Source organism: Nestor notabilis, unplaced genomic scaffold (assembly GCF_000696875.1).
Source record: "Nestor notabilis isolate BGI_N333 unplaced genomic scaffold, ASM69687v1 scaffold467, whole genome shotgun sequence".
Taxonomy (NCBI): domain Eukaryota; kingdom Metazoa; phylum Chordata; class Aves; order Psittaciformes; family Psittacidae; genus Nestor; species Nestor notabilis.
The window spans coordinates 255,869-282,407 of NW_009935991.1; the positions used below are offsets into that span (position 1 = coordinate 255,869).

Below are 26,539 nucleotides of genomic sequence, written 5' to 3' on the forward strand. Positions count from 1 at the left end.
GTTTGAGGCCAAACTAATCAATAACAGGTTGTTAATGCCAATGAATTCAAGCCAGGAGTTTGTTTTCAAAATGAAAAGTTACTGAAACAGAACTAAATATTGCCTCAATCAAATTATCTGCAGTAGCCATAAATAATTAAAGCAATAAACTAGTTCATAAACAGAGAGCATAATTGAATTAATTTTACTACTACATATAGAAATATCAATACTGCAGTGAGAGATGGAGTGTAGGCGAAAGCAGGGAGCTAAGATGCTTTTGCATCCACAGCCACACACAAGCACCACAATAGCAAAATGATTGGATATATATAAAAATCAAATCCTAGCAGTAATAGAGTACTTTGAAAGAATATGTAGCTGTTGAGAGCCAGATAACTGGCTCAAGCAGGGAGACACTGTGTACGTGGAATACATTTGGCAAAGCTGAGGGAGAGATAGGGAGGACAGAGCAGGATGAGTTATTTGAGGTAAAATCTTCACAAGCTCTAGATGAAGAGCTGTGCTCATGATCTAGCCCGGGCGATGCCACCGCGTGCCCTTTCCCATGTTGCTCATGACCACAGGCAAATCCGTAAAGGCTTCAGTTTTCTCTCGCCTCCTCCAGGTAAACAATAAGGAGCAAAATCTGTGCAGTCAGCACTGAAAGCGTTAGGAGCAGGGGGGTTTCTGCCATGTCTCCCTGGCTCAAGCGTTCTGCATTCACATGAGGTGCAGGCACACATGCAAGCTCCCAGACCCTGATACACTGTGCATTGGCTCCTGCACACATCGGATTTGGGTATCTTTGGTTTAACTGAATGGGAGAGCACAGGTGGTTGTGTAATTAAAGTTCTTTTTTCTGTCTGGATCTCCTATTCATAAGAAAAAAGCAAGCACGCATACCCAGCATCTCCTTTCAAGACTGGATCACACGTACACACACCTGCTTTTCCTCCAGACTAAACCAAAACCTTTAGGGATGAGTAAGATCTGTTGAGATAATGAAGTACAGAACTAAAGCGATTTTGCAGACGTTAGCTGTGCAGTACTGCTCCAGTACTACGGTCTTAACAAAGCCCTCCTCTATTTAAAAAAGGAGTTGCTACAACATACCAGGGTAACACTCAGTTACCTCAGGCTGTTGAAATGGGGTTTTATTTGTTTTGAAGGAAGAGAAGTGCAGACCTTGCAATCTCACCTCTCACTCAATGTAAAGCACTACCTTCCCCAGAGAGAGCTGTAAGAAGCTGTTTCACAGGGCTGTGTATCACAATGAGGTACAGAGGAAAGGCAGTGGAGGCTGGTCCATACCACAGCAACATCAGAAATAATTCAGCACAGCTAAACAGAAAAGTCACAGTGACTTTGACAGTGGAATTCTCTGAAGATACTCCACCTCCAGCAGTTTCGGAGCTACTCCTTAAATAAAAGGAGGGCTCTTGGAAGGGCACACAGTGATGTCTAACAGACAGAAGGGTGCTGGCTGAGATGCTGAATTCCGTCATGTTATCTTTAAGCCTGCCCTTGCTCCAGCAGCAGCTCTGTAACACAAACACCACGAAGGTTGTCTCCCAAACCTGGTGCAAGCAGTAACACAGACTTCATAATTATTCATCGCACACAACCACATCCTTCTGTATGTTCTGCATGATCTCTCCAGCCGTCAACAGAACAGGAGACCGAGCAGCTGAAGGCCAAACCCGCAAACACAGCCAGGCACCCATCTCCCACTGCAGCCTCCAGGCGGGTGAGACAAGGCTCGGGGAGCAAAAGCAGGTCTGGCCCACAGCAATGCTGCAGGGTGGTGGGAAGGATGCCAGGGGACTTTGGGGCAGAAGGACAGGTTTCCCATGCAGAAGTGAGGCTGGTAATACCCAGCAGACCAGAACACACAGCAACCTTTCAGCACTGACAGGACACCAACATCTGCCATGGTACACCGATGCTAAAATGCCCTGGGCTTCCCTTTGGATTTGCTCTGATGAATGCACTTAAGGATGCCAAGCTTTTTTCTTTTGCAATAGTCATGAGATCTTCAACAGGAAACTCACCTAATCCAGATCTACACATACGAAAAACACTGGAAAACACCTATAAGCACCAGCAGTTGCCCAGTAAATATCTTTCGCAGAGAACAAATCCTTCTCCCACACTCCTGGCCTCCTGCAATCACTGCCTCATCTCCATGAATGACTAATTCAATCAAGATTTAGACCAGGAAGCCAGACTAGACCCAGGCCTTTATTATTTCAAAGCATTTGGTTCTCTTCTGTTCCACTCAATCCTCCCTCACACCCTTCCTAATTGCCACAGGACAGATACTGTCTCTCCCTGACCATCCTGCACCTCTCTCTAGCAGCAGGCAGGTTCCCTGGTAGCCTTTTCCTTCTGCTGCTGCTCCTCTTCCACAAGCGATCCCATTCGACTTTCCTTTAGCCGATAAATTTACTTCCAGAGAAGAGAGCCTTAATAAAGCTCTTTCTTAGGAGCGTTGATGAATCACTTTCTCTGCCCATCGGCATGTGATGCAGTACTGCAGCACAAGCACAGCAGCAACCAGCGCTTCTGAAGGGTCATGCTCTGCAGAAGATGAAGTGCAGCCAAGGGCGGACCCCGCAGCAGAGACCTCTCTGCTCCAGCCCGGGTCAGACCCAACCTCTGCCCCAGCCCTCTGCAGCATCACTGATGGGTACAGCACAAGGCCAGAAATAAACAGGCTCATTTTTCAAATGTAATTAGGTTCCCAGAGGCCTCGTGTCTCCATGTGGTTTTACATCTAATGTCTGACAGTATCAGGCATGCTTCGGTCTGCAACTACGCCAGGGAAAGGAGCTCTCTTGGGTGAGGGACCAGAGGAGCACAGCAGATGACTGCCCTCCACTGGTCCCACAAGCACAGGGGTCCCTCTCCAGGACTCTGACGTGGCAGGACCATGTTCAGCTTCACATCTCAGATATTTTATTTAACGTTTAATGTCAGCAGTCGAATGGATGCCCCATCCCTGGCAGTGTTCAAGGCCAGGTTGGACACAGGGGCTTGGAGCAACCTGCTCTAGTGGAAGGTGTCCCTGCCCGTGGCAGGGGTTGGAGCTGGAGGAGCTTTAAGGTCCCTTCCAACCAAACCGTTCCATGATTCTATGAAAGCACAAGCATCCTGGAGGATCCAGTATCTCCTTACTGCCAATTCCAAAGCAGTGTGGGTTTTTCTACTTACAACTTGTATTAGATCAATTGATACCACTTCCCTTTTAAACTTGCCTCACTGAAATCATGACAAAGGCACAATATAGCAACCGAATGAGGTTTGCACACAGAGAAAGTAAAGCATACCAAATCACTCAGACTAATATAGCTCCAGAATCAATAGGAGTATTTTTAACCGTGCTCATAAATTTCTTCTTCGCTTTTCCTACTGGAAGTACCAGAATAGATGGAGCCTCTCAGGCACCAGCAGAGTCTAATTCAGCATATTTTGGTTTGCTTCCACTAAAGCTTTGGAAAGACAGTGTATCGGCCACTGTGCTGTGCTCCTCATCTTAAAACCAAAACACAAATAAGAGAGGGGTAGCAGAAGCTCCTTTCTATGTATTTCCCTTTAAGGAAAAAGGCACATCCTAACTATCACATTACATGAGACTGACATTTGCAATAGTGTTACGAAGTACATAGTATGATAATTAGGTTTAATTTCATTTTATCTCAGCTGGTCATACCAGCTTTGGTGATGTTTGCACTCCAGTGAGCCATGTTTTCATGTGTTTTTTTCTTATCAGAGGATGCAGAAGAAGAATTTTTAGGGCAAAAAACACCCAAGAGCATGACCCACACCACCAGCAAAACGAAAATCAAAAGCACCAATTCTAAATCCTAAAAAACTAAAGTAGAAAGCAGAAATAAGCCAGAAATAAGGCTTGGGCTCCACTGATGCCCCATCGTAAGCATACCCCCAAAGCCTTTGCTGCCAGATCAGTGTCTTATCTGAAGTCCTACAGTCAACTGGCATCATATTAAACACTCTCTAAAGTTATCTTTAGTTTTGCAACCAAAAAGGAAAGATTATAGCAAGACAGACAAGGGAGATAAGGATGGGAGACCTGAAAGCCATTTTTATCATAGCAGCTGGCAAACACACATAATTAGATTTTGATAGCAAGTAAAAGGACTGTGTTTACAGCAACTTTAAAATCAGCAAATTCACTTCAAGAATAAAGGGAGTTAAACCAGTGTCTGGCAATTGCCATTAATGTTCTAGACCTGACAAACAGCTCATGAGCTCAATAGCTTCCCAAACTTCCTTCTGTCTCAGTTGGCCTAATAAAAGATATAACTTCTTCCTACAAATCCTGACTTTCCTATTCTAGTGCCTGATAAACAACCAGCACAGAAAACCAGATTTTTATCTGAATTAAAGAAAAAGAACCAAGTTTGTGTGTTCTCTCCAAGGTCTAACTGAACCTTTGTTAAACAAAACCCAATCCTTCGGCTTTAGAGAACTTTCCCAATAGCTCGTGGGTATATTCCTGGAAATCTCAGATCTTCTTTTTGCCATACAGCATGCCTGAAGGGAAACGCTGGTGGCACCAGCAATCTTTCCAGTAATCAAAAAGAAATATTAGCATAGGTGGTATTTCTAGAACACAAACATGTATTTTTACACCAGCAGCCTATGTAGCATCAAATGGTGAGGAATTTGTTTCACTAAGACCTAGGGAACACTTAGCTTCATCGCTAGTCATGAAGCAGAATCTGAACTCATCCCTTCTCACCAGAAATTAAATAAAGACCTTTGTTGTATTTAAGTCAGCACAAGTCTCAGTTTTAATAACTATTAGCTCTATTAGTTCAACTTATTCTCTCTTATACAACCTTTAGCTATAAGGAAAGCTACAGGGTGCCTCTTTACACACTGCAGATGAGATTTTGCAAGAATAAGCTAAAGCCATCTAGTTTGGGGTTGGTTTTTTGCTTGTGTTTTCAACTGCAAACTCAACAGAGCAGTTCTGACCAACCACCTTTAACTACTTCGTGACTGGAAACCCTTGAAGCCACTGAAGACACACAGTCCCCTGCCCCAGGCATGATCAGCCAGCACAGGGCAGCAAAACAATCGGGGACCCCATCCCCTCATCCTCCTCAGAGCCCTTCCCAACAGAGCACATTTACAGACAGCAGCTCCATCATCAAAGCTCCAGAGGAGAATTTTATGCTCACAAAGGAGTATTTGTTTGCGCTAAGAGAAAGATGTAATATCTAAATTAAGTAAGTGCACTATGCTTAGCTCCCACTGACAGAGTGGCTGGATATTAATGGCTCTCCCGCTAGAGCTGCCTCTCTCCGGAGAGCACCATGAACATCAGGCGCTTGCTGATCAGCACATCAGCAAAGGGGACACGCACACACGGAGCCACGCTCCCCTCCCTGCTTCCAGTTACCTGCTTGAAAGGAATCGTATTGCTGTTTTGACAGAAATCCTGCTGTCCCATGGGAATACACCAAAAGAACGAACAACAGGTTTGGTTTAAGGAAGGGCCGAAAATTATTGCTACAAAAGCAGGAACGGGCAAAGGAAACCTTCCACTAGAGCAGGTTGCTCCAAGCCCCTGTGTCCAACCTGGCCTTGAACACTGCCAGGGATGGGGCAGCCACAGCTTCTCTGGGCACCCTGTGCCAGCGCCTCAGCACCCTCCCAGGGAAGAGCTTCTGCCCCAGAGCTCATCTCAATCTCCCCTCTGGCAGGTTAAAGCCATTTCGTTTATCTCATTCCCACTATCAGCTGCTGCAATACCTGAAGCCAAAAATAATCCCTCAGGTTTCCCAAACAGAGAAAATCCATGAAAAAGTCCATGTTTGTGCATAGACATAGAGCAAGGCCAGCAGCACTGATCTCATGAAGGGACCAGTCTCTCACCCTCCAGTGAACAAACACCTTGTGAAATAATCACATTAAAGCTTCTGCCTGCTGGAAAGGCAGGGGGTGAAAGGCAAGACAAAGGGCTGTAATTATTATTTGTGTTCTCAAATACTAGAGGGTGCTCGCTTAAAGTTGTCTGAAAGATGATGGGGTCACCTCATCAGAGGGAATACAGCTCAGCTATAATAAACACGCCCTGATGAACACGCTTCCTTTGAAGAGAGAATCGTGATGCCTTATACACAGATCAGCAAGGATTTGTTCTGGTGATGTTATTTATACTGGGGGGTGAACATCAAAAGGTGGTAAAGCCATTTTCAGCATTGTCTCACATTCAAACAGAAATCTTTTTGAAGTTCACTCAAAGCCTGATTACTTCACCAGCATCTCCACACTTCCCAGAGATGTGTTAGGATGTTGCAGTGATAACTGCAAACTGTGACTTAACCAAAAATGCTCACTTAGCAACACCTTAATCCACCTGACCTGCTTTGAATATATTTAGAGGTGTCATCCAAATGTGAACCTCCAATGCAGGAAGCACTTATTAGATTTCCAAAAGGAAAAACAGAGGGATTTCTGCTGTCTCTGCTTCTTTACTGCTACCTCCATGTGAGATTTTCCTCTAATTAAGACATCTCATAGTATTGAGGAGCAGTCAGGGCTTCCAGGATAATTCAGTGTACTTCTGAAGGCTTTGAGTTATCCTGCCTGCTGTGCCTTACAGTAAGGAGTTGTTCCTTACTGGTTTTAAGGCCACTGTAAGCTGAAACAGTCCTACATTCTGCAGGCCAGGCCAGGCAGTTCACCATCATGATGGCAAAACCACCTTTGTTTTCATAAGAGCCTTCTCTCCATCTTTCCTGTGACTCTGGCTGCTCACTCCAGCTCCCAGCATCAGGACCCAGCACACCAAACAGACCATGAGCTCTCCTGCCTGACAGACCCACTCAGGGGCTCATCTATTTAGCTCAGTTACTGGCTGCTGCTGAGGTTCACTGTTTAAAGCATTATTATATAGTCAGGGAAACAGAGTTCTTCGTTTATTAGGGTTTTCTATGGATCACATAAGTTAGTTCATCATTGAACAGTGTTGAGATATAGCCTGGATCCAGAGTCCTGCACGCTAGGCAAGTCCCATCAGCATTTCAGGGTGCAGACACGGTCACCTCACATGCTCAGTGGTACGTCTGCTCTAATCCAGCAACCCTCTGCTTGCACAAACTGTTTGCTTTCCTATACAAATGTGCCTGGCAATGGATCAGCCCTCATTGACACGGGTGCCAGCAGAGTTGGACACGTTGATAACAGCTGAGAAGCTGCATAGGGCTGCTTCCAATTTCTGGCTTCACTGACTCTATTCCCAGGGAATAAGGTTTGCCACGATGTTGACTCTGCTAAAAGCGGCTGATGAATTTCTGTATGTAACGGCCATTAAGAACTAAAACCTAAATATGACTATAATGTAATTTAAGGAAAACAAGTAATGTTGGGAAAATAAATAGGGGTAAAGAAGAAAGAACTATGGCAAACAAACCAGGAAACTCAGCAAGTATAATCAATCTAAGTAACTACAAGTATTCTTATTACAGGCAATTCACATCATAGAATTTCAATGGGAGAAGCAGAACAAACAAAAGAAGGAGCATCACAGGCCACTGTCACCTGCTCTCAGCTGCGGTGAGCAACTAAATTGAGATCTTGTAAGAAGTGACATTTTGAAGAACTGCACATGGAAAACACAGAACTACTTTTTTCTTATGCTTTCTACTTTCCAAGCAAGAGCATAACTTTATGCTATTATCTGCTGGCTGCGCAAGGTGGATTTCAGCTGTGGCCTTTCCACCAACTCTTGCACACAACAAACCACAGAACAGACATTTACTGATAACCTCAACAGAGTCAGACCAAGGTGCTGAACAAATATAAAAGCCAGAATCCAACATACATCTTCGGAAAGAACGGCCTTTGAAATCTACAGGTCCAGAATCACTTCTCATACATACTAATTCTGGTAAAACACATTATTAGATGAGGTTCATAATACACGTCAAATAGTTTTATACTCAAGTTAGAAAAAGCAGCTGGGCTGAGATTCAGCCCTATTGATTGTCACGTCTTTAGGGCCACTGGAGCAGAACTTAGAAGTTCAGCAGAAAGGAGGCACATTTTAACCTCACCAAAAATGAAAGAGTAAAAAGTGATCAAAAGACAGACTTGCCTGCATGGGAGAGGCAAGGATGGAAAGGAGGAGGAGAATGGGACAAGATGAAGAGCACTCTTACGGTGCTTCATAAACACACGTAGTGCCCATCTTGAGTTATATGCAAAACAAACTAATATTCTTCAAAAGATCTCATCAAACACAAGCAAGCAGCACGGCCTGGATATATAACTACTGCCTCGTGACAAACAGAAATATTTATGGAAGGCTATTAAACTTGGATTACTTAGACATTGGAGCAGTTGCAGAGTCACCAACCAGCTCTGCTGACTAAATACATATTTATAAATGCTTTAGCTGTTTTATTTACCCAATGGACCAAAATGGCTTATTCATTCTGTTCTGGTTTTATTTGGGTCTATCAAATACACTAAATGTGCAGTTAGGTGCATAATAAGAACTCCTTTAGAAAAGTAATTGCATTACCTTACACACAGTAGATTTTTCTTTCCCAAACACCAACTGGACCATTTCACAGGCTCCTACGTTCTTAATAAATAATATACACACACACTAATTACTGAGCTGAAATCTTGCTTAGAAATGCAAAGTCCAAAGGAAACATTCACAAACAAAGCAGAGCCCACTGGAAAAAACCACTAATTTAAGCAGAGTATTTGTTATGGCAGCAGCCAGGGGTGTGGTTATATGGTACCAACCACCTCAAAGGTTCATTCACCCTGGGTGAGGAAAAACCTGGGTGGGAAATGAGGGTGGGAAAACCCTGGCACAGATTGCCCAGAGAGGTGGTGGATGCCCCATCCCTGCAGACATTCAAGACCAGGATGTGGATCTGAGCAACCTGATCTAGTTGAAGGTGTTCCTGCTCACTGCAGGGGGTTGGACTAGATGAGCTTTGAAGGTCCCTTCCAACCCGAACCATTCTATGATCCTATGATCCGGCAGGAACTGGACGTGGTAGAAGATGATAACGGACCCACAGGCAATTACTGCAAGGACACTTGCCTCAGCCACTGCTAATCCAGGCTGACAGCTCAACACACTGCATATGCCATAGGCAGAGGCCACAGGCACCTCAGTCTAAGTGCCTGAGCTAAGAGAGCACAAAGAGGGTAATTTCTATCTATTTTATATCATATTTGGGCAGTGAGTTGAAGCTCTGAAAATATTAACCTAATTGCTGTCCCTTATGGTTAAAGCTCAGTTCAGGAAGAAACGGCAGGTTGAAACCTAGTGAGTCTGTAATTGAAAATATACCATGTTCTTACACATTAAGCAGACCAGCAGCATGTTCAAACACCATGACTCAAAACTGACTGAATCCGGACATGATCCTGGACTTTGGGGTTTCTGGCTCAAAGTCTTAGTTATTCTGCTAATGCCTGCGACATGCTGGATAAACAGACTTGTTGAGAAGTATTTGCATATTACATTATACCACTATTATCAGAAACATCTGCTGCCGCTTTCTTACTCAATCCTCACAAAGAAGTTTATTTTATAAATGCTCTGAAGACGCTGGGTTTCCAATATATTTTAGCCTTTCAGTATTACATGCAAGCAGCATATGCTCTTTCCATACGAGAGGGGCTCTGCATCACCCCACGCTCTGCATAGCAGCATTCCAGCAGAACCATGCAACTGAATAGAAAAGTAGTATTCCATACAAATAGCAATGCTCCAGCCAGAACTTGGGCCAACATGGCTTCAAATTTCACTTTGAATTTGGCTGCTGCCCATTTGTCTGAAAACCCCTCCTCTTGCCCAAGACAGGTTCTCTTAAAGACCAGTGCAAACCAGTCCTACTTTACTGGTCTGGGTCAGCAGGACATAAGTGCTTTGGAGGGCGTGATGATGCCCCCAAGACAAGGTTTGTAGGACAAAGTGGTCTCTTCCAAAACACAGCCCAGTATAGGTGGAAAAAGTAAAGAAGCTCAGAGCCAAGGGATGCCAGGGAAGGGAAAAACAGTCAAGACTCCTGGGGAATGACAGGTAAACTACAGGCTGTGGAGCACAGAGAGATTATGGGGAGGTATGAAAGAGAGGAAGAGACTGCCCTGTGGAATAAAACTAACCTCTCTAGTAAGTCTTCATCAAGATTTGGCATTTGAGCTGGCAAGGAGATCATCGATCTTGGGCAGGAGCTGGCAGCAGGCAGCACCATGACCTGTTGGGACTCATCTCCACCCTGACAGCACAGAGGATGCCCTTGACATGCCAAACTGGGAGACACAGGCATGGAGCAGACACTGCCAGAAGTGCCCTGAAAGGTACCTTGCTTGGCACATACCAGTAAAACACCCTCTCCATTTAACTCCAGGAAATGCGCTCATCTACATCCCAGAGTTTCCAGGTATCATGAACTGATGAGTAGGATTGATTCACCTCCTAGTTTGGACACTACATGTTTTCTGCTGCCTCCCTCAACATGGTTGTCATCTTTTTTTGCATGCTTTTGACTTAAAATTCTTGCATAGCCTGAAGCCAAAAGTCTGCTCAGTAAACCCTGCCTTGCTGTTGACTGTTCCATGGAACTGGGCTGACAGAGCTGGCTTCATGGAGTGTACTTTGACCACAAGCTTTAAGTCAGCAATTCACATGTGATGTAATGATGTGAAAAACCCTAAACATCTCTAGTGATTCAAGATTCCTAGACATGAAGTAGTTCAAGGAGCCTTCTGGACCATGCCAGCAGGTAAGGCCATTGCTTTGCTGCAGGTCAGTGCAAGGTTTCGTGCTCTGCTGTAAATGAGCATCACTAATGGACAGCTCCAGCATCTTCCACTATCCTGCAGTGAAGCTAACTGCAGTTTGAGATTTCTAGATGTGTGGGTTTAGGATCTGATACTGCTATGCAATATCTACCCACGGATATGAGTATGCAGTGTAAAGAATGCAAGCAATGGCAGCACCCTGCTTCTTTCTTTTTAACTAACTTCCCTTTGTGTGCCGACAGATCATAAATGTGACTGATGTCCAGACTGTTCCCCACACGCTCAAATGAGGAACTGGGACTTCTTAAAACATGGGGCATGGCCAGGCAGGGCTGCAGTGGGCAGCATGGCACATCACCCAGCCCCAGCAGCACAAGCAGCTTATGTGGCTGCCAAATGAGCACAGTTCATGCTGCTTTCACATGGAAAAAGAGAGATGCCTTCGGGCACATCCAGCATTAGCACTCCGCATTGAGGATGCCAATACGGTAGTATGGAATACATGTATGTATTATTTTGCCTCTCCCTGTAAATCCTCACAAAGCCTTCTAGCTTGCTGGCTTATCTCCATCTTCTTCCTCTCCTCACCAGGGAACTGAAGTCTGGCCACCTCCTGAGCTTGCCTACAAGCTCCTTCCTCCAACTTGCTGCTGTTAACAGCTGCCTGGTTTCCTGCTGCTCAAGTTTCACTTCAACTCCTCTGGGCCCATCAATCTGCTGCTCTAGCAAAGCCACATACTATTATATTTACCAACCAAACATTCATGCCCATTCTGCCATGAACTGAATTCATTCCTCCTCCTGCCACCCAGCACTTAACTGCAGAAACTGACATATCAATTTACAAGAGACTGAAGTCTGCAAAACCATTCTGCTTCCAGCACGGGCATGCAATGGGTTTCCTGCATCTACTGGCAAAGCTGGGCTAAACCATGGCTGCATTCACCTTTTCGAGGTAATCCATCCAAATGAACCAAACTGTTGGAAGCCAACCATGACCACTAACCCAACCAGTGCTGGTCCTAGAAACAGCTCAGAAACCCCCTAGCTAAGCTGCAATTCAGTGTTTGCAGCTACTCATCCTTGCGCAGAGCCCCAGTACCAACAGTGGGGCACTACCAACAGCTATAGTAAGACTGTCTCATAGTATCTGTAATATTGTTTGATTTACTACGGTGCCTAACACTGGCTAATGAGTTGATTATTTGGGGTTCTTCCCCCGCCACATGTTTTTACTTCCTCTGTTAACTCTTGTCACTTAGAACCACAAAATATGCCAAGTAATAATTAAACACCATGGCTGATAGATAGATGGGAGAGGATAATTTTGCCTCTTCCCCCCTTCCCAATTGGGTTAGCCTGACTCTAAATAAAATCCAAGCTAAAAAATGCCTTGGGCAGCTCCTTAGAAGTATTTTTACCTTCATTATTTCGAGCCAATTCCCTGCCAACATGGCAGAACTGGGCATCCCCACTGCATCATGTGTCTGAAGAATAATGTTCAAGTGGGAATGAGGTACAAGAAATGCTGAGCAATCACAGTTTTTCAGACCTAGAAAAACAGGAGCTAAACACCAGGTTAATACTCTGACCAGTCAAACACCCTTCCCCAGGTAACAGGTTGCCATTCACTGACAATATATGCCATGACAAGCCAGACAGAATAAAAACTTCCATGAAAACAAAGCAGCTGAGATGGTCATGAACCTCTATTTGAAGTAAAGGCTGAGCAGTTGTTAAAATCAGTGTTGTAAGTGTGGCAAATATTCTTGTGATCCTACAAAACAGGTATGTTTTGTGCAAAACCTGTCCTCTGAACTACTGAGTTATGATACAGCCAGTGTGTTTCTGCACATCCAACTCCATACATATACACATGTATATTCATCACATCATATAACCTCGATGTCACTGGGATAGCCAATCAAGATCCCAGAGGTACAGCTGCTTCTAAAGAGCAACACAAACACTGATTTTTGGTGGGTTTTGACCAGGTCATAAGGAACAAACCCAAATTTCTTGGACTCAGCCAACAAGAAAACAACAGGATGAGAAATTAATAGGTGATTTACTACAAAAGTAATTACCACTGATCACTTCATTTGGTTTCTGAAAGGCTTGAGGAGAGAAACTTGCCATCCTGCCAAGTTTTGAGAGCCTTTCATCTTCCATAGATAGGTGAAAATTTGAGATGTGCAAAAAGAAAGGACGAAGTGAATAGAATTTCTAAAGGACTTCACTGTTTTATAACCATGACTCAGTTTTTCATCCAGGACATAAGAACTGAAGTCAAGTGGCAAGTAATGAAGTATTTATTAAGCTGTTGGCTGGATCTTCCACCACTACTAATGCAGCCCTAGAGATGTTTCAATAAAACTATGGCAACTTGGGAAAGCTCAGGGTGTGTTATATTCTACTGCTCCTCACTGTGATTAGGAAACACACTGTAACAATGAGGATTGTGTATCTTAAGTATATATATAAATACAAACAGGACATCCACAACAGGAGCTTGTAAATACTTCAAAGAGGTTTCAGCCTTTTAATTCAAAACACATAGTTAAAGTTCCTATCTTTATGGCAGTGTGATGTCACCTGTCGGAATAAATCTGGAGTTGCATCTCCTTTAATGAGATTATATGGTCAAAAAGAGTGGAAGCAATCTGCTTCTACATTTCTTGGCTGAATGGTTTCAAAAGCATCTTTTGACACTAATTTGTTGAATGGATGATTGCGAGCAACATAAAAACAAATTAAAAGTTTTAAGTGCTTGGGCTAGATCCTCAGACAGTGAAAAGCAAAGGTGGTCCATTAAACTCTGTGTGGCTTTGTTCATTTTTATCTACTGAAGATCTGCCTCTTTTTGCTTAATGTGACCACACATACACTTGAGCAGAGAGTTACACTCAGCAGACAATTTATTCTAGTACCGAGCATCCTTCAGCCCCACACTGCCAACAGGAATAGGAGCATTTGTCAGCTCCAGAAGCTACAGAATTAGTTCCTGTGTTCTTGCAACTAAAATAGTTGGGGAAACCACTGGAGGCCCTGTTCTGCTCGATGTGGGGAATGTGATGGATGTGAATGCATATGGCTTCTACATACATAAATGGTACGGTCTAATTTACAGCAACAGGTAAGTATCAGACATTCATCTACACTCATTACACAGCGAAAACACACCTATCTTTAAAATTAAGCCTGGCCACTGTCAAGACAATTCCTTACACGTGCTCCCTTAAGAGCTTAGTCCAGTGCTTCTTCTGATTTACCCATAAACCCTTTAGTCTCCCAATTTGATGCTGCCTGCTACTCTCCATCCTTTCCACTAAATGCCTGCTGTTTCCACCTGATCTGCACAAACTGCTGCTGCTTTCCCCACCTCTCTACTCCAGTTTTGCTCTTCCCCATCTGCTCTCCTGCTCTATTTCACTATCTGGAGCAGCTCATATAAAGATGCAGGTTATTAACATTTTTGCTCCGTTTCCCTTTCCTGTGCACTAAGGGCAGGTAACTGTCATGCACAGGAACCAGCAACAACGCTAACACCTGAAACCACATAAAAACCCGTGGAGTCAATATTGGAAGAATATTTAGATAGAAACTGGAAAGGAGAGAAGACTGGATAACTGAAAAGAAAAAGATCTGCCTGCTCTAACCTGCCCCCAGTTTTAGTCTAAAAGAGCAATACAAAGATGGTATTCAAATCCTGTGCTTGCTCACTCCATGCTGGGTTCACTTGAGTTGGGGTGGATGGGTTGTTTTCTGCGGTTTTGTTTGGTTTTGGCACCTCACACCATATGCTACTACATGAACATAATGCAGATGGAAATTGCAGTGGGTTGTATGCATGACCCACTGAGAGCAAAATTTCAACTTAATGAGCTTAAACTCAATTTAGGAAAATATTCTTGCAGCTTCTAATCAACGACCAGAAGGAGGGTTTTTGTTAAAAGATCGTTATTAGTCAAAAAGGGTAATTTTTGAACACCAGTTCAGCGTCCCAGGAACTAAACGGACCTGCAGCCGTTCCCATTTAAATGCAGGAGGAAATCAGTCTTCATACGTCATGGTGGAAGTTGGCTGCCAGCTGGAGTCAGGGAAGCATCTCCCTTCCGTTCCATAGTAATTAAAAGATCGTGTCATTACAGTTGATCTAGCACCCACAGAAGTCAAAGGAAAGCCATTCATCGACTCTAATGGGCTTTGGGGCAGCTTCAAAATTTCTCCAGCACATGTAGTCCTGACACTTTGGAAACCAAAAGCCTCCCGGTTTAACTGCACTCATCCAGAGCTGAAAAAGGGAAGAAAGTATTTCCACATTTACAACAATCAAGGCTTTGTTTCCTTTGAAAGAAAAGCGTCGGCTTTCAACGGAAAGGACTCAAACCTTTTGTCCAGAAACAGAAACAGAAGAGTCCTGAAAAGCACAAGCCACCATTGCCCCTCCTTTCACCAGCAGCTCTTTTTAATTATCCTTGTTCATCCCTGAGCATAGGATAATAAAAGCAGGCACAGAGCAAGTTTGCTGCAGCTCTCACCTTTGTGGTGGTAGATATTTAAGTTTCACAGTTTTTCAGCTTTTCAACAAAGCCACATCTTCCACCAAGGAAATGGAACAAGCACAAACCCCCCACCCTCAACCATTTTTCAGTCATTTCATTTCCGCGGGTAAAAACCATTATCCAGAAGAATTACCATTTTAGGGGGAAAAAAGGTCTGAATCTTAAAATTAGATCCTACCATAGCACCAAATTTATAATAAATCCTTTCATGTGCATAACAAACATTTCATCCCTCTTATTTTTCCTAGCACTGAGTGGTATCTGCTCTGCACACATTTTAATACTGAAGAGGTTGCTGAAGGAGGCTTTTGTTGTATTATTTCATAGGTGCTATTGAGGACTAACTCCAAAGAGGAAGATACTTAATCATTGCTGAAAATCCCAAGTAGCTCTGCAAATCCACAGGCTTTTGTGACCAGGGTGTATTTAACCTGGTCTGTCAGCATTTTCTTGACTTCTGAGGAGTTTGCAGTTCTTTAGAGATGATTATTCACAGGTTGCATTGCTGGGCATAAACCCAATATATCTATAGACCTTAACTCCCCAACTACCATCCCCTTCCCTCCATCCATGGATCTAAGAAACGTTCTGACAGAGAAGGTCATTATATTGAATGCATTTCTGAACAAACATATGGTTTCACCACTCCAAATGGAAGTCAAGCCTCACCCATCTTGTGAAGGCAATGAGAAATCAGCCTAATTGAGCCTGGGACGTTCGCATCTAGAGGCACTCACCCCCAAATCCAGTTATAGCTCTGAAGCAACATTTTCCAAGCACCCACATGATCTTGTAAGCTCAGTCCCACTTTCAAAAATTGCTGTATTTAAGTTCTTGAAGGTGTTGGTTACTTTCAGTGGGGAGTAAACCTTTAAGACCCAAATCATATCTGAAACAGGACCAGAAGTACTTCCACAAAGCTTTATTCATTAAGTCCATTTCCACAAGGCTGGATTCAGTCTCCACATCTATAATCAATTGCACCACAAACTCTATAGCTAGAGCATGACTGAAATGTGCCCACATCAGAGGTACCCAGTTGCTCTCCTGCATCTCAAAGCAACCATGAACCACCTAAGAGCATTCCTCGGGCTGAGATCAAGGCAAGGCCAGTAAAAGTGGATTTCCTCATGAAGAGCAGCAGAAGTTTGACCAAACACACATATGCTGGAAACCAGAGCTAAAGAGATTTCACCTTTAGCAACAGCCATGTATTTGAGGTCTTCAAGCCCCTCTGCTGCCTTGGCCTCACAGCAAAGAAGAAAAAAACAGAAACCATACAACACAACTACCAAAAGGAGATTATTTGCCCAGATGACAAGTTACCCTTGGACCTGACCTTTTTCGTTTATGCATTAAAACAGTGGTAGTTACTTCTTCCCAATATACAGGATGCCTGAAGCAATTGAAAGCTGCTGCTGGAACAGGACGAGGGAACACATTAATCTGTTGAACAGCAGAATGCCTCATGCAGAAAACATCTGCTCAACAAACTCAAGATGAACAACAATGAGCTCTTTGATGGCTCATTCTCACCCAGATGCTGGGAACCATCAAAGAGCCACTCATAGTAGCAGCCAGTTAGTTACTAATGCAAAAGAGCTTACAGGAGAAGGACCTAGGCTCAGGGCATCAGCACAGCTCCCATTTAGCACCCAACAAACCTTGACTTGCATCCCCAATACCACAATGTGGTTCTGTGCTGAAAGAGCAAGGTTCCATTGAAACAAAAACCCAGTAATGTACAATTTGTGACCCTAAGAGCTGTCAGGTGAGCATCAGGAGGCAGTCCCTCTGAAATCCCACAGCAGCATGCTCTCTCAAGTGTGGAAACCCATGCTTGTTTTTAAAAGTCACTGCAAAAATACTCGATACCAGCACACAGTGAAAGAAAAGTGTATTTTTTCCTACCTTTTCTTCTTGTAACTTCAAACCTTCTGGAGTCCTATAAAGAAAAAGAGACATTTTTGTGGGTTTTGTTGTGGTTTGGGTTTGTTGTTTTGGTTTGGTTTTAATACAATAATTGCTCAAAGGCAGCATGAACAAAACCCCCTAAAAACATTAGTCATTGTCCCAGAGAAGCATCTATGAAGCTTTACACAATAACTGAGGAGTAATTATAAGCATGTATTTCAGTTTGTCCACAGGTATTTAATGGATCAATAGATCACCTAAAATGATTCCTCATTCATTCTGCGATAAATAACATGGTAGAGCACAATCTCTTTCTTTAAAATGGATTTTTCTTCTCTATTGATGTTAAAAGGGAGCAGCAAGGAGGGTTATTATTACTGTATCAAGGATTTAGGGTTGGGGAGGGAGGAGACATTACAGATATATTTAGCAGAGGCATGTTCAAATACTTGAATAATTTCAAAGCAATCAGACTCCTCACGCTTAGAGCTGAGGGCTCTTTCAACCTCTACACACCTACACCATTTGCCCTATTTCTTGCAAAGCATCACTACTATCTATAATAAAATTCCTCTAAAAAGACAGTGCATAAAGTCTCAAAGGGTGTTGCGATCCCAGGCAACACTATGTACTTACACTAGTGCTGAAACTCCAGAGGAATACTTCATTCCAAGCAGTTACATTATTTATGGGTTAATTACAAATACTGACAGTTTCCATCATTTGAGATACTTCCTGTATCAAAACCAATGGAATCACAGAGGACTCAAAGACCATCTTGCCTGGAGTCCCATTGACCTGGACGGTGCCTACTGATGGGTGATGTAACATTAACCCTACTAAATGCAAGCTCTCCAGACCCCTGCCAAAGGCTTATAAGGGGCTTTTTACTCCTGTGGATATGCCTTAACCTCATTTCATTCCCTTAGTGCTCACTGTTCTCAGATGTTTATCAGAGAAGGAAAACAAAAAAGGTTTGTTTCTCTCTTGCTTCTGATAGGAAAATAACACACAGCCTCCCCAGACATCTAAGCTTTCTGCCCTACCTGATGCTTATTATGGGTTTATTTGTACTTTTTCACTTTTTTTCTCTATAATAAAGTACCTCCCTGCAGACCACATTTAGACAAAGAGAAGTGCTACAGATCTCCTGAAATACATCCACAATCCTGTCTGTGGTACAGAGCACCCTGCCACAGGGTAATTGGAAATAAAGCAAGCTGCCACTGGAGCACAGAGTAAAAAAATACAGAGTTTATCCAAGTGAAAGACAGAAATAAACAAAAGTGGGGAAAAAAAATCAGCTTATGGAAGTAACAATGGTATCTGCTCAGCTAACTCCTGAAGGCCACAATTACCTCCCTCACCCGAGTACATCAGATAGCATTGGGTAATTCAGAATGAGGTGGTTTATTCCAGGATGTGGTATAACACACACTGGATGCTAAGGTGTTGTAGCTATTTCTAGGTAATAGATGCTGCTGCTTTGCTACAAGTGACCAGTAAGCTGTCTTTCTCAAAGCTGTCACCAAAACAGAGAAGTATCAGAACAGCAGACATGGTCTTGGCAGTCTCCAAGTCAACTGCTCCATCCCTGGCAGTGTTCAAGGCCAGGTTGGACACAGGGGCTCGGAGCAACCTGCTCTAGTGGAAGGTGTCCCTGCCCGTGACAGGGGGTTGGAGCTGGATGAGCTTTAAGGTCCCGTCCAACCCAAACCAGTCATTGACTCTATGAACTGAGGGGAATAAACAAAAAATGGGTATTTGCTTATAAAAATACCAAGTCATTATCCCCTGTAGGATGCTACCTCAGTGATCTTGAGTAACACATAAAACAGCATTCAGGCTAAGTACAGACTTCAAAGGATTTATCCTCTTTAGGCAGCAAAGCTGAGCTGCACAGACAGTTACACTCCAGGGACCTCACAGAGCTTTTCAAAATATTAGTTTGAGGTGGGGCACAGGATAAAAACTCAGATGCAGCCTGCTACCATTAAACCCATGTACATGTAATATATGCAAGAGGGAAAAGTACTTTTAAAGTTCCCCCGAGTCCCTCACTTTAACAAGCTGTTCGAATACTCTGCAGTTCAAAAGCTTAGAAACACTAAAACTAATTACAACTATTACATTGATCAAAAGGGGGAAAAAGACACTCACTTTATAAAATTCAAGTGCCAGCTCACTTCTATTAAATACCCTTTTGGTACTTCCATGTCTGCACAGACATCACTGAAAACAAAGGATGGTCTTCAAAGGTTCTCTTCTTTTACTCTGATCCCTTTATAATTGTAAGCTCTAATGAATATAAACTACCCCAAAGACCAGACACATGATTCAGAGGAAAAGCTTGTTAGAAATGCAAAGGGAGAACAGGAGGTCAGGCTGCAAGTCACCACTTCTCATTACCTGGCAGAATACCAGCACTTGGTATGTCCCCCCCCAAAATTCCCCTTCAGTGGAGGAAAGGCATTGAGAACACTCAACACTTCAGGAATACAAGGAAAATCGGGAAATATACCTGGCAACCACAGCAGGGCTTAAACAGCAGCCACAAACATCCATCACCTCCAGGCAGACACACAACTGCGGTTTCTATCCCTCTAGTAAAGTAAAACTACAGCAAGGGCTCATTTTTCTTAGTTTGCCTCAGCCAAATCATTTCTCTCTTCTGTAGCACAGAAAAGAAACGATGCTAATTTCCCTCCTTGAGGGCATGTTGAACATAAGACCTTTCTATTAGTGATCTAATATACCACTAAGAGACATTACCAGCAAGTCTGGCCACAGGCACAGCGCCGTGTATGGTTTGGGCAATCTCTTCACAGGAGAGAGTAGTCACCTTTTCTTTGAAGTACAAGATGCTGCTCTCAAGTTTAAAAGGGAAAAAAACCCCAAAAAATCACACTGAGGTTTTAATAGTGTTACTGGTAGAGAATCAAACTATTTTGACAAAAATGACACTGAAGTTCTTGGATGCATTGCCCAAGGAATACTCTCCTGCAGAAGCCATAAAGCAGATGGTTATAAATGAGACTTATTTCATGGGCACCATTTAACGACTACAAATTCCTTTAACTAAAAATCTAATTTTATCAGAGCATAACTCATAGGCTTTGAAGGGAAAAATTTGCTTCAGATTTCTCATTCCTTCTAGAAAGCTTCTTCACAAGTACCATTTTAAGTAGCATTTCATTAATGCAATACACCAGTTTTATTTGTCAAGGTTTGTGTTTAGCACCTATTTTCCTTTGGTTTAATGTTAGATAATTGAATGCAGAAGAAAAAGTCCTTCTGTTCTGTATCTGAAATGCCCAATCACCATGTGGAAATCAATGTAGTGTGTTTGCTCCTGCATTTGGTTTCACCAGACACGTAGCTACTGAAAAAGTGCATCTCCAAAAGACCAACCAACCCAGCGCGAATGGTTGAGAGCAGATGTAGTGTCATCAAGTGCAATTATTAACCCAACCTGGACTTGGAGGACAAAACCAACAATACAAATCAGAACTACAGTTCACTCCCTGTAGCTGCCGTGTGTTGCACAAGCACCTGTGTGAACCTCATGCCATTTAACAACAAAGCCCTTTTTGGCTCTCACAAAAAGGGAACGCCAGTCTTTCAGAAGACAGCATCTCGATGTCCTGCCATGCTGTAATAGCTGGTTTGTGTTACAGGCTGCTGATTAATGCTGAATCATGGGCCCACGGATGAGCAGAGCACTTCTGGAATGAAAAATCAGATTTCATTCAGAACAAACACAGGGTGGGGGACGCTTCATTGTGCAGAGTTAAAATACAGCTACACAGAGGGAATACGCAATGTAGTACAGTGCTTGGTAACCAGAGTGCTGCAAACAGATTTACTGGCAGTCATTAGTGAGGGATCCAAGCAGCAAAACCACCTTCAGGTTGTTTGGTATCAGTGTAAATAAAATGTTTAAACATCTCTATAAAAACATATCTGCATTTGTCCTGTACCCCCACAAATAACATATTGTGGACTATACAAGGCAATGGTCTCCTCTCCCTGTAAATCCCTGCTACAGAGTGAGGGGAAGGCTACGTGAGCTTCTGCTGCTGAAGCAGGAGGCCCCCATCTCCTGACACCATTGGAAAAAGGGGCATCACACAGTGTGTACTGTATTTTACTTCTGTCTCCTCTGATTGTTGGGTTTTTCTTCCCCACATTAGGGTAATGGAAGATTTAGCTTCAACTCTCCTGTGGTCAAGCAAACCCAAGTTTGCTGGGCCCTATTTGTTGTCTTGGTCTACAGCCTTCAGGTGTTGATTTTGTATGCCTTTAACCAGGGAAGCCCAGAAAACATGGAAGAACCACCACTACACTATGAACGCCAATTGCTGTTACAATCACTTCAGCCTAGCTTCATTACACCAATGATAACCAGCAGTTCATCATTTTCACTTTTTAGAGCTGCATTCAAGAAAACAGGGGGGCAAGGAAGGACCATGTGCATGGTCCCTGTCCCTGGAAATTCAAGGCCAGGTTGGATGGGGCTTGGAGCAACCTGCTCTAGTGGAAGGTGTCCCTGCCTGAGGCAGGGGTTTGGTACTGGATGAGCTTTAAGGTCCCTTTCAACCCAAACCATTCTGTGATGCTATGATTCCTCTTAGCTTTATAACTACAGGCAAGACCAACACACTGAAGGGCTAATTTCTGATTATAAAAGTGATCTATGACACCCAAGAAATTGCTGTACCAAGCTGCAAGAACTGTTTGTCATGTAGAAACCTAATTCCCACATCTATTAATAACATCCATCTATTCTCTCCAGCCAGGGACCAAGCAGGCAAAGCAGAACAGTCATGTGGATGCTCCAACTACGCAAAGTTATTATTGCAACTTGAACAAGGGGAGATCTTCCAGAAACAAAGCTTAACCAGAACTGCCTCTACACAAAGCTAGTCCAGAACTGCCTGTAGGAAGCACAGTATGAAGCACAGCTTCCCCAAAGCTTTAAAACACCCATGGGACTGGGGACAAGACGCAGGCACATAAACAAGCTGCTCAAAGTCATCCTCAACCCTAGAAAAATGACAGTGGAGCCTGTAGGCAAGTAATGTTATCTACAGCAGGTTAAAAACATGCCATTAGGTATCTAGAGTTTATAGCCGTTTAATGCATGTATAGTCACATCGCTAGAAGCTGCTGTTCATGATTAAAAGCAATCTATTAATGTGGATCCTACAGCCATGGACTAGAAATTAAGGTGTGCATATAATACAACCCCTTAATCTTAAATAAAAATATGCCAACCCACTCCAACATGAGAAGGGGCATGGGACAAGGCTCCCTGCCCTAAAACATTGCTCTGAAACACATGCAGAGATTAGCACCATCACAATTACAGCAGCTACATAGTGCTTCCTACTTGGTTTGTAAATGACATGCAATGCACATAGACAAGCTACCAACAGGGAGGGAGGAAGGACTGTTCCCTCATTTTTCTGTAACAGTTGTTCTTCCTTTTGTCCCTGCGCATCCACAATTGGCCACACGCAATTTCCCGCATTCTAATTTGAAGAGAAAAGTGAGCACACTTTGCAAGGTTCATAATTAAACAGTCATAATTAGGCTTGAAATTGGGAAAGACAAGTTCCTGTCTGCTATTTCGTCCTAGTTTTCCCTTGACTAAAACCAGAGGATGAATGCTTATAAACCAGCATGCGGAGGCACACAAGCAGGAATCCCTGAGCAACAGCTCAATGTAGTATTTTAAGGTTCACATCTTCACAGTACAGCGTCTCTTTGTAGTTCTCTTTCTTTCTCAGCTTCCTCCATTTGCAAACCAGTACGTACACAGATTTGAATATAGCTGTTCATTTGCCATCCTCTGTTTGTCAGCCTCTGATCCCACAGCATGATGCCTAATATGCGCCAAGTTTGGTACCAAACAGGCACCAACTGCCCTCAAGTACAGCAAACCTTGCAGAGTTTTCAGTCTCCTGCTCTTTAAAATGTAGATTTAGCTAAAAGGAGTCTCTTATGACCATAAGCAAAGGTTAACGTAGCAGACATTGCCAAAAAACCCCAATTAATGCAGCAGATGGAAGAGATGCAGAACAGGTAACACATTTCAGATCCACACATTGCCTGTATCACTGGACTGTAGCAACCCTCACTGGGTACTTTATGGCAGAGCCTGCAGTGTTTGTGCAAGGGGATAAATCAGATTCAGCACATGCAGTGGGCTCGTGCTGCGTCCATCACTAAATTAGATGTTAACTTCTCCACACACCATGTCTCCAGGGACCCGCTCTCCGGATCAGCCCAACCACTGTACAACTCCTAAATATACAGCCCTGACTCATTTAGCCAATTAACAAAGAAGTGGCTGCTCCTATTAATAGACCATCATCCCGGGGATTTTGGCTTTCCTTTCAGAGCATGCCCTTCCTTATCTCAAGGCTGGGGGGCGGGGGTGGAGGGTGTCAAGAACTTTACTCTGCCATCAGTGCCCGGTGAGGGGTGGCACTCTGTGTACAGACTGTAGTATTTGCAGTGGTTATGAGTAATACACAGACAATCAGGGGTTTCTGTTTAGCAAAATACGCACAAAGACTATTTTCAAGATGCTAACGAGGCAGAGAACATCCACTTCATCTTTTTTTTGAGCAGGCATGAGGAAAAGAAGCTAAATCATTTACGACTGTTTTACCAGTACAGACGCTGGCAATTTAGATTTGTTCTGGCTGGTATAAACACTGGGAGAAGCTCTGATGTCTCACATCACACAGTATCATCTGCTCGTCCATACGGTAGCTAATTGAGGTAAGGGCTACATCTCTGATTTTACTCCCTATTTCCAGACTTCTGATGGGAAACCCAGGTAGAGCTCCATAGATTTCCACTCTGTCAGAGGGAAGCTCATGGAATACCCACTTTGGAGATGTGCAGATATACCCGTCCTAATTTAAAACAATGAGAACTCCCCTGCTTTATGATAGGAAGTATTTGAAGTAGAACTGTCTCCCTTCTAAAACTACTGCTACAGCTTTCTCTTTAGGTGATAATATGCTACATTTGGAAAACAATTCATCAATATTTAGTCTTTTAAGGTTAAGTAGCTTCTGAACAGAGCATCAGCACATGTAACCCTCTGCCACATCACTGCCGAGTTAGAACTGCCTTAGATTTCTTTATTTGCAAGGTGTTTTTCTCTGGTCTTATTCTCTGTTTCAGGAATATACCAGCATTTCTCCTGTGACAGGAGAAAAAAACTGAGATGTGGTTCCTGGGGTCAGTTTGTGCCCCATGGTCCCTGCTCTCCCCAAGGGACAGCATCCAAGCACCAGCTCCAGCACCCAAATTCAAGGCCATTAGCACCCCAGGCACCACCTAAACTGCAGGATGGACATGCGGTAGTTCTGGCTGCTGTTAGCTGGAAGGTGATAGCCCCCAGCACACTGGGCAATGCAGGACCACAGAGTGGTATCACACATTGCACCTTACCAGAAGGTTACAAACAAACACAGAAAGCAGGATTTTGGTTCTGTAAGGGGCTGCATACAAGAGATTTTCACCTTTTAAATTGTGCTACAGGTGCAACCTGACAGTCCCCAACACTTATTATTGAGCCATATCCATCTACATAACCTAAAATCCTTCAAACTTGATGCTGTTATTCAAGTACACAGTACCTGCTTGGTTCCAAGTAACCCAATATTCAACTTTTCTAGTACTTCAAGCATAACAGCATCCCACAGCTACAGCATTTATTAAACCTGCTGGGTACCATCCCTTAAGATACAATATTTATTAAATCCTCCAAGTACCATCCTGAAGATACAGCATTTATTAAGCCCTCTGGGCACATGAGAGGGGGTACGTAGGTAGGGTTTGGGAATGCAGAGGAAGGACCCCAACATGTGTATCCAAATACTATGAAAACATTCCACAACACCTTGCATTGCAGATATGTTGATAACCAGCACTCAGAGCAAAGGCTTCTCAGCTCCACAGGGGTAATACACTGGTTAAGATTTAGCATGGCCTACAAACAGCAATTACAGCTTGCTAGATATACCACATAAATGCAAGTAACAAGGAGTGAATTATCAGTCCATACCAAAGTGATTCAAACATAAATTTAAGTCTTGTCTCCCTTACCTTCACTAACACGTAAAACAGGAGCAGGCTGGAGCCCAGTATAGATTTGAATTCAAATCTGGTTCTTTTCGACTTTCTCCAAACTGACTTACAAGCAGGAAGAGCACACACATGGCAGAGAATACATTACTAATAATAATTCTTAAAATAAATACCAGGATATTAGATCTTCACCTGCATATAAAAGTGATGCACTGTGCCTGTCTTTTTGCAAGCTCATGCTCTGAAATTATGCTCCTGGTTGAATTAGAAGCAAAAGCTTTCATCAGAAGCATCTGCAATTTCATACCTTACTTCCCAAAGCCGTCCTTTCCTAGCCTGTCACATTAGGAAATAACACTTTGCTGGGGGAAGGAACACAAAATCATCCCCATGACTTCTCTGCTCCTTGAAATAACAAACTGTGGTCTTCAGCTGCTTAAAATCTCCAAGTCATAACTAATGAACAAGTCAAATGATGGATAACCTACACAGCCAATACCTTCCAAATGCCAGTTAGAAAGTTAAGGTACTTTTAAAACTGAGCATGTCTGCTACATTCATTAGCATTAAAGTTATCCTTGGTCTTTGGCATACATTCCACTCAGTAGGATTTAGTCCCATGATGGTTCAACCCCACGAAGCTGCACTTCCTAGCTCCACACAAATCCATGTGCAGCACTCGGAAGCTTCAAGAGCTTTCCAGCTCCCTCTGGAACCAGCTTATGAGAAGCCTCACAATGTAAAAGTGACAGCGGCATTCTAAAACATTCATGTGGACCAGGCAAGTTGCAGCTTTTGATTAAATCCTAACAGTGTCCTTGGTTTAATTAGGTTTTCCATTTTAGCTCATTCTGCACCCATGGAATTTCTGACTGCCTGTACATGTTTTACTATTCTAATCAGGACCAAAAATAGTTCAGATTGTCTCTGGAACACCCCTTATATTTGAGAGGTGGAAGGCTGAGCATCAAGAACTCATACTATTTGCATACCATTTGTGTGTTAGAGAGTCAATTTCTCTGGCAGAAGGGCTGTATATTGAAGTCTATGGCCTCAAGACTTATTTTCCCATTATAAATGCAAAGCACAACTGCAATAATTCCACCACACACCATGAAGAAATCGATTTAGCAATCACAACATAAATTAAGCAGTGT

General features: G+C 43.2%; 1 protein-coding gene across 2 annotated transcripts in view; it reads right to left on the reverse strand.

Annotated features, from left to right (window-relative positions):
• FSTL4 (follistatin-like 4) overlaps positions 1–26,539 on the reverse strand; it is a 196,492-nt gene that overhangs the window by 167,524 nt on the left and 2,429 nt on the right. For both annotated transcript variants that reach the window (XM_010018108.1, XM_010018107.1), the window contains exon 2: positions 17,268–17,301. In XM_010018108.1, the coding sequence (XP_010016410.1) occupies positions 17,268–17,301 (34 nt within the window). The remainder of the gene's footprint in view (positions 1–17,267; positions 17,302–26,539) is intronic.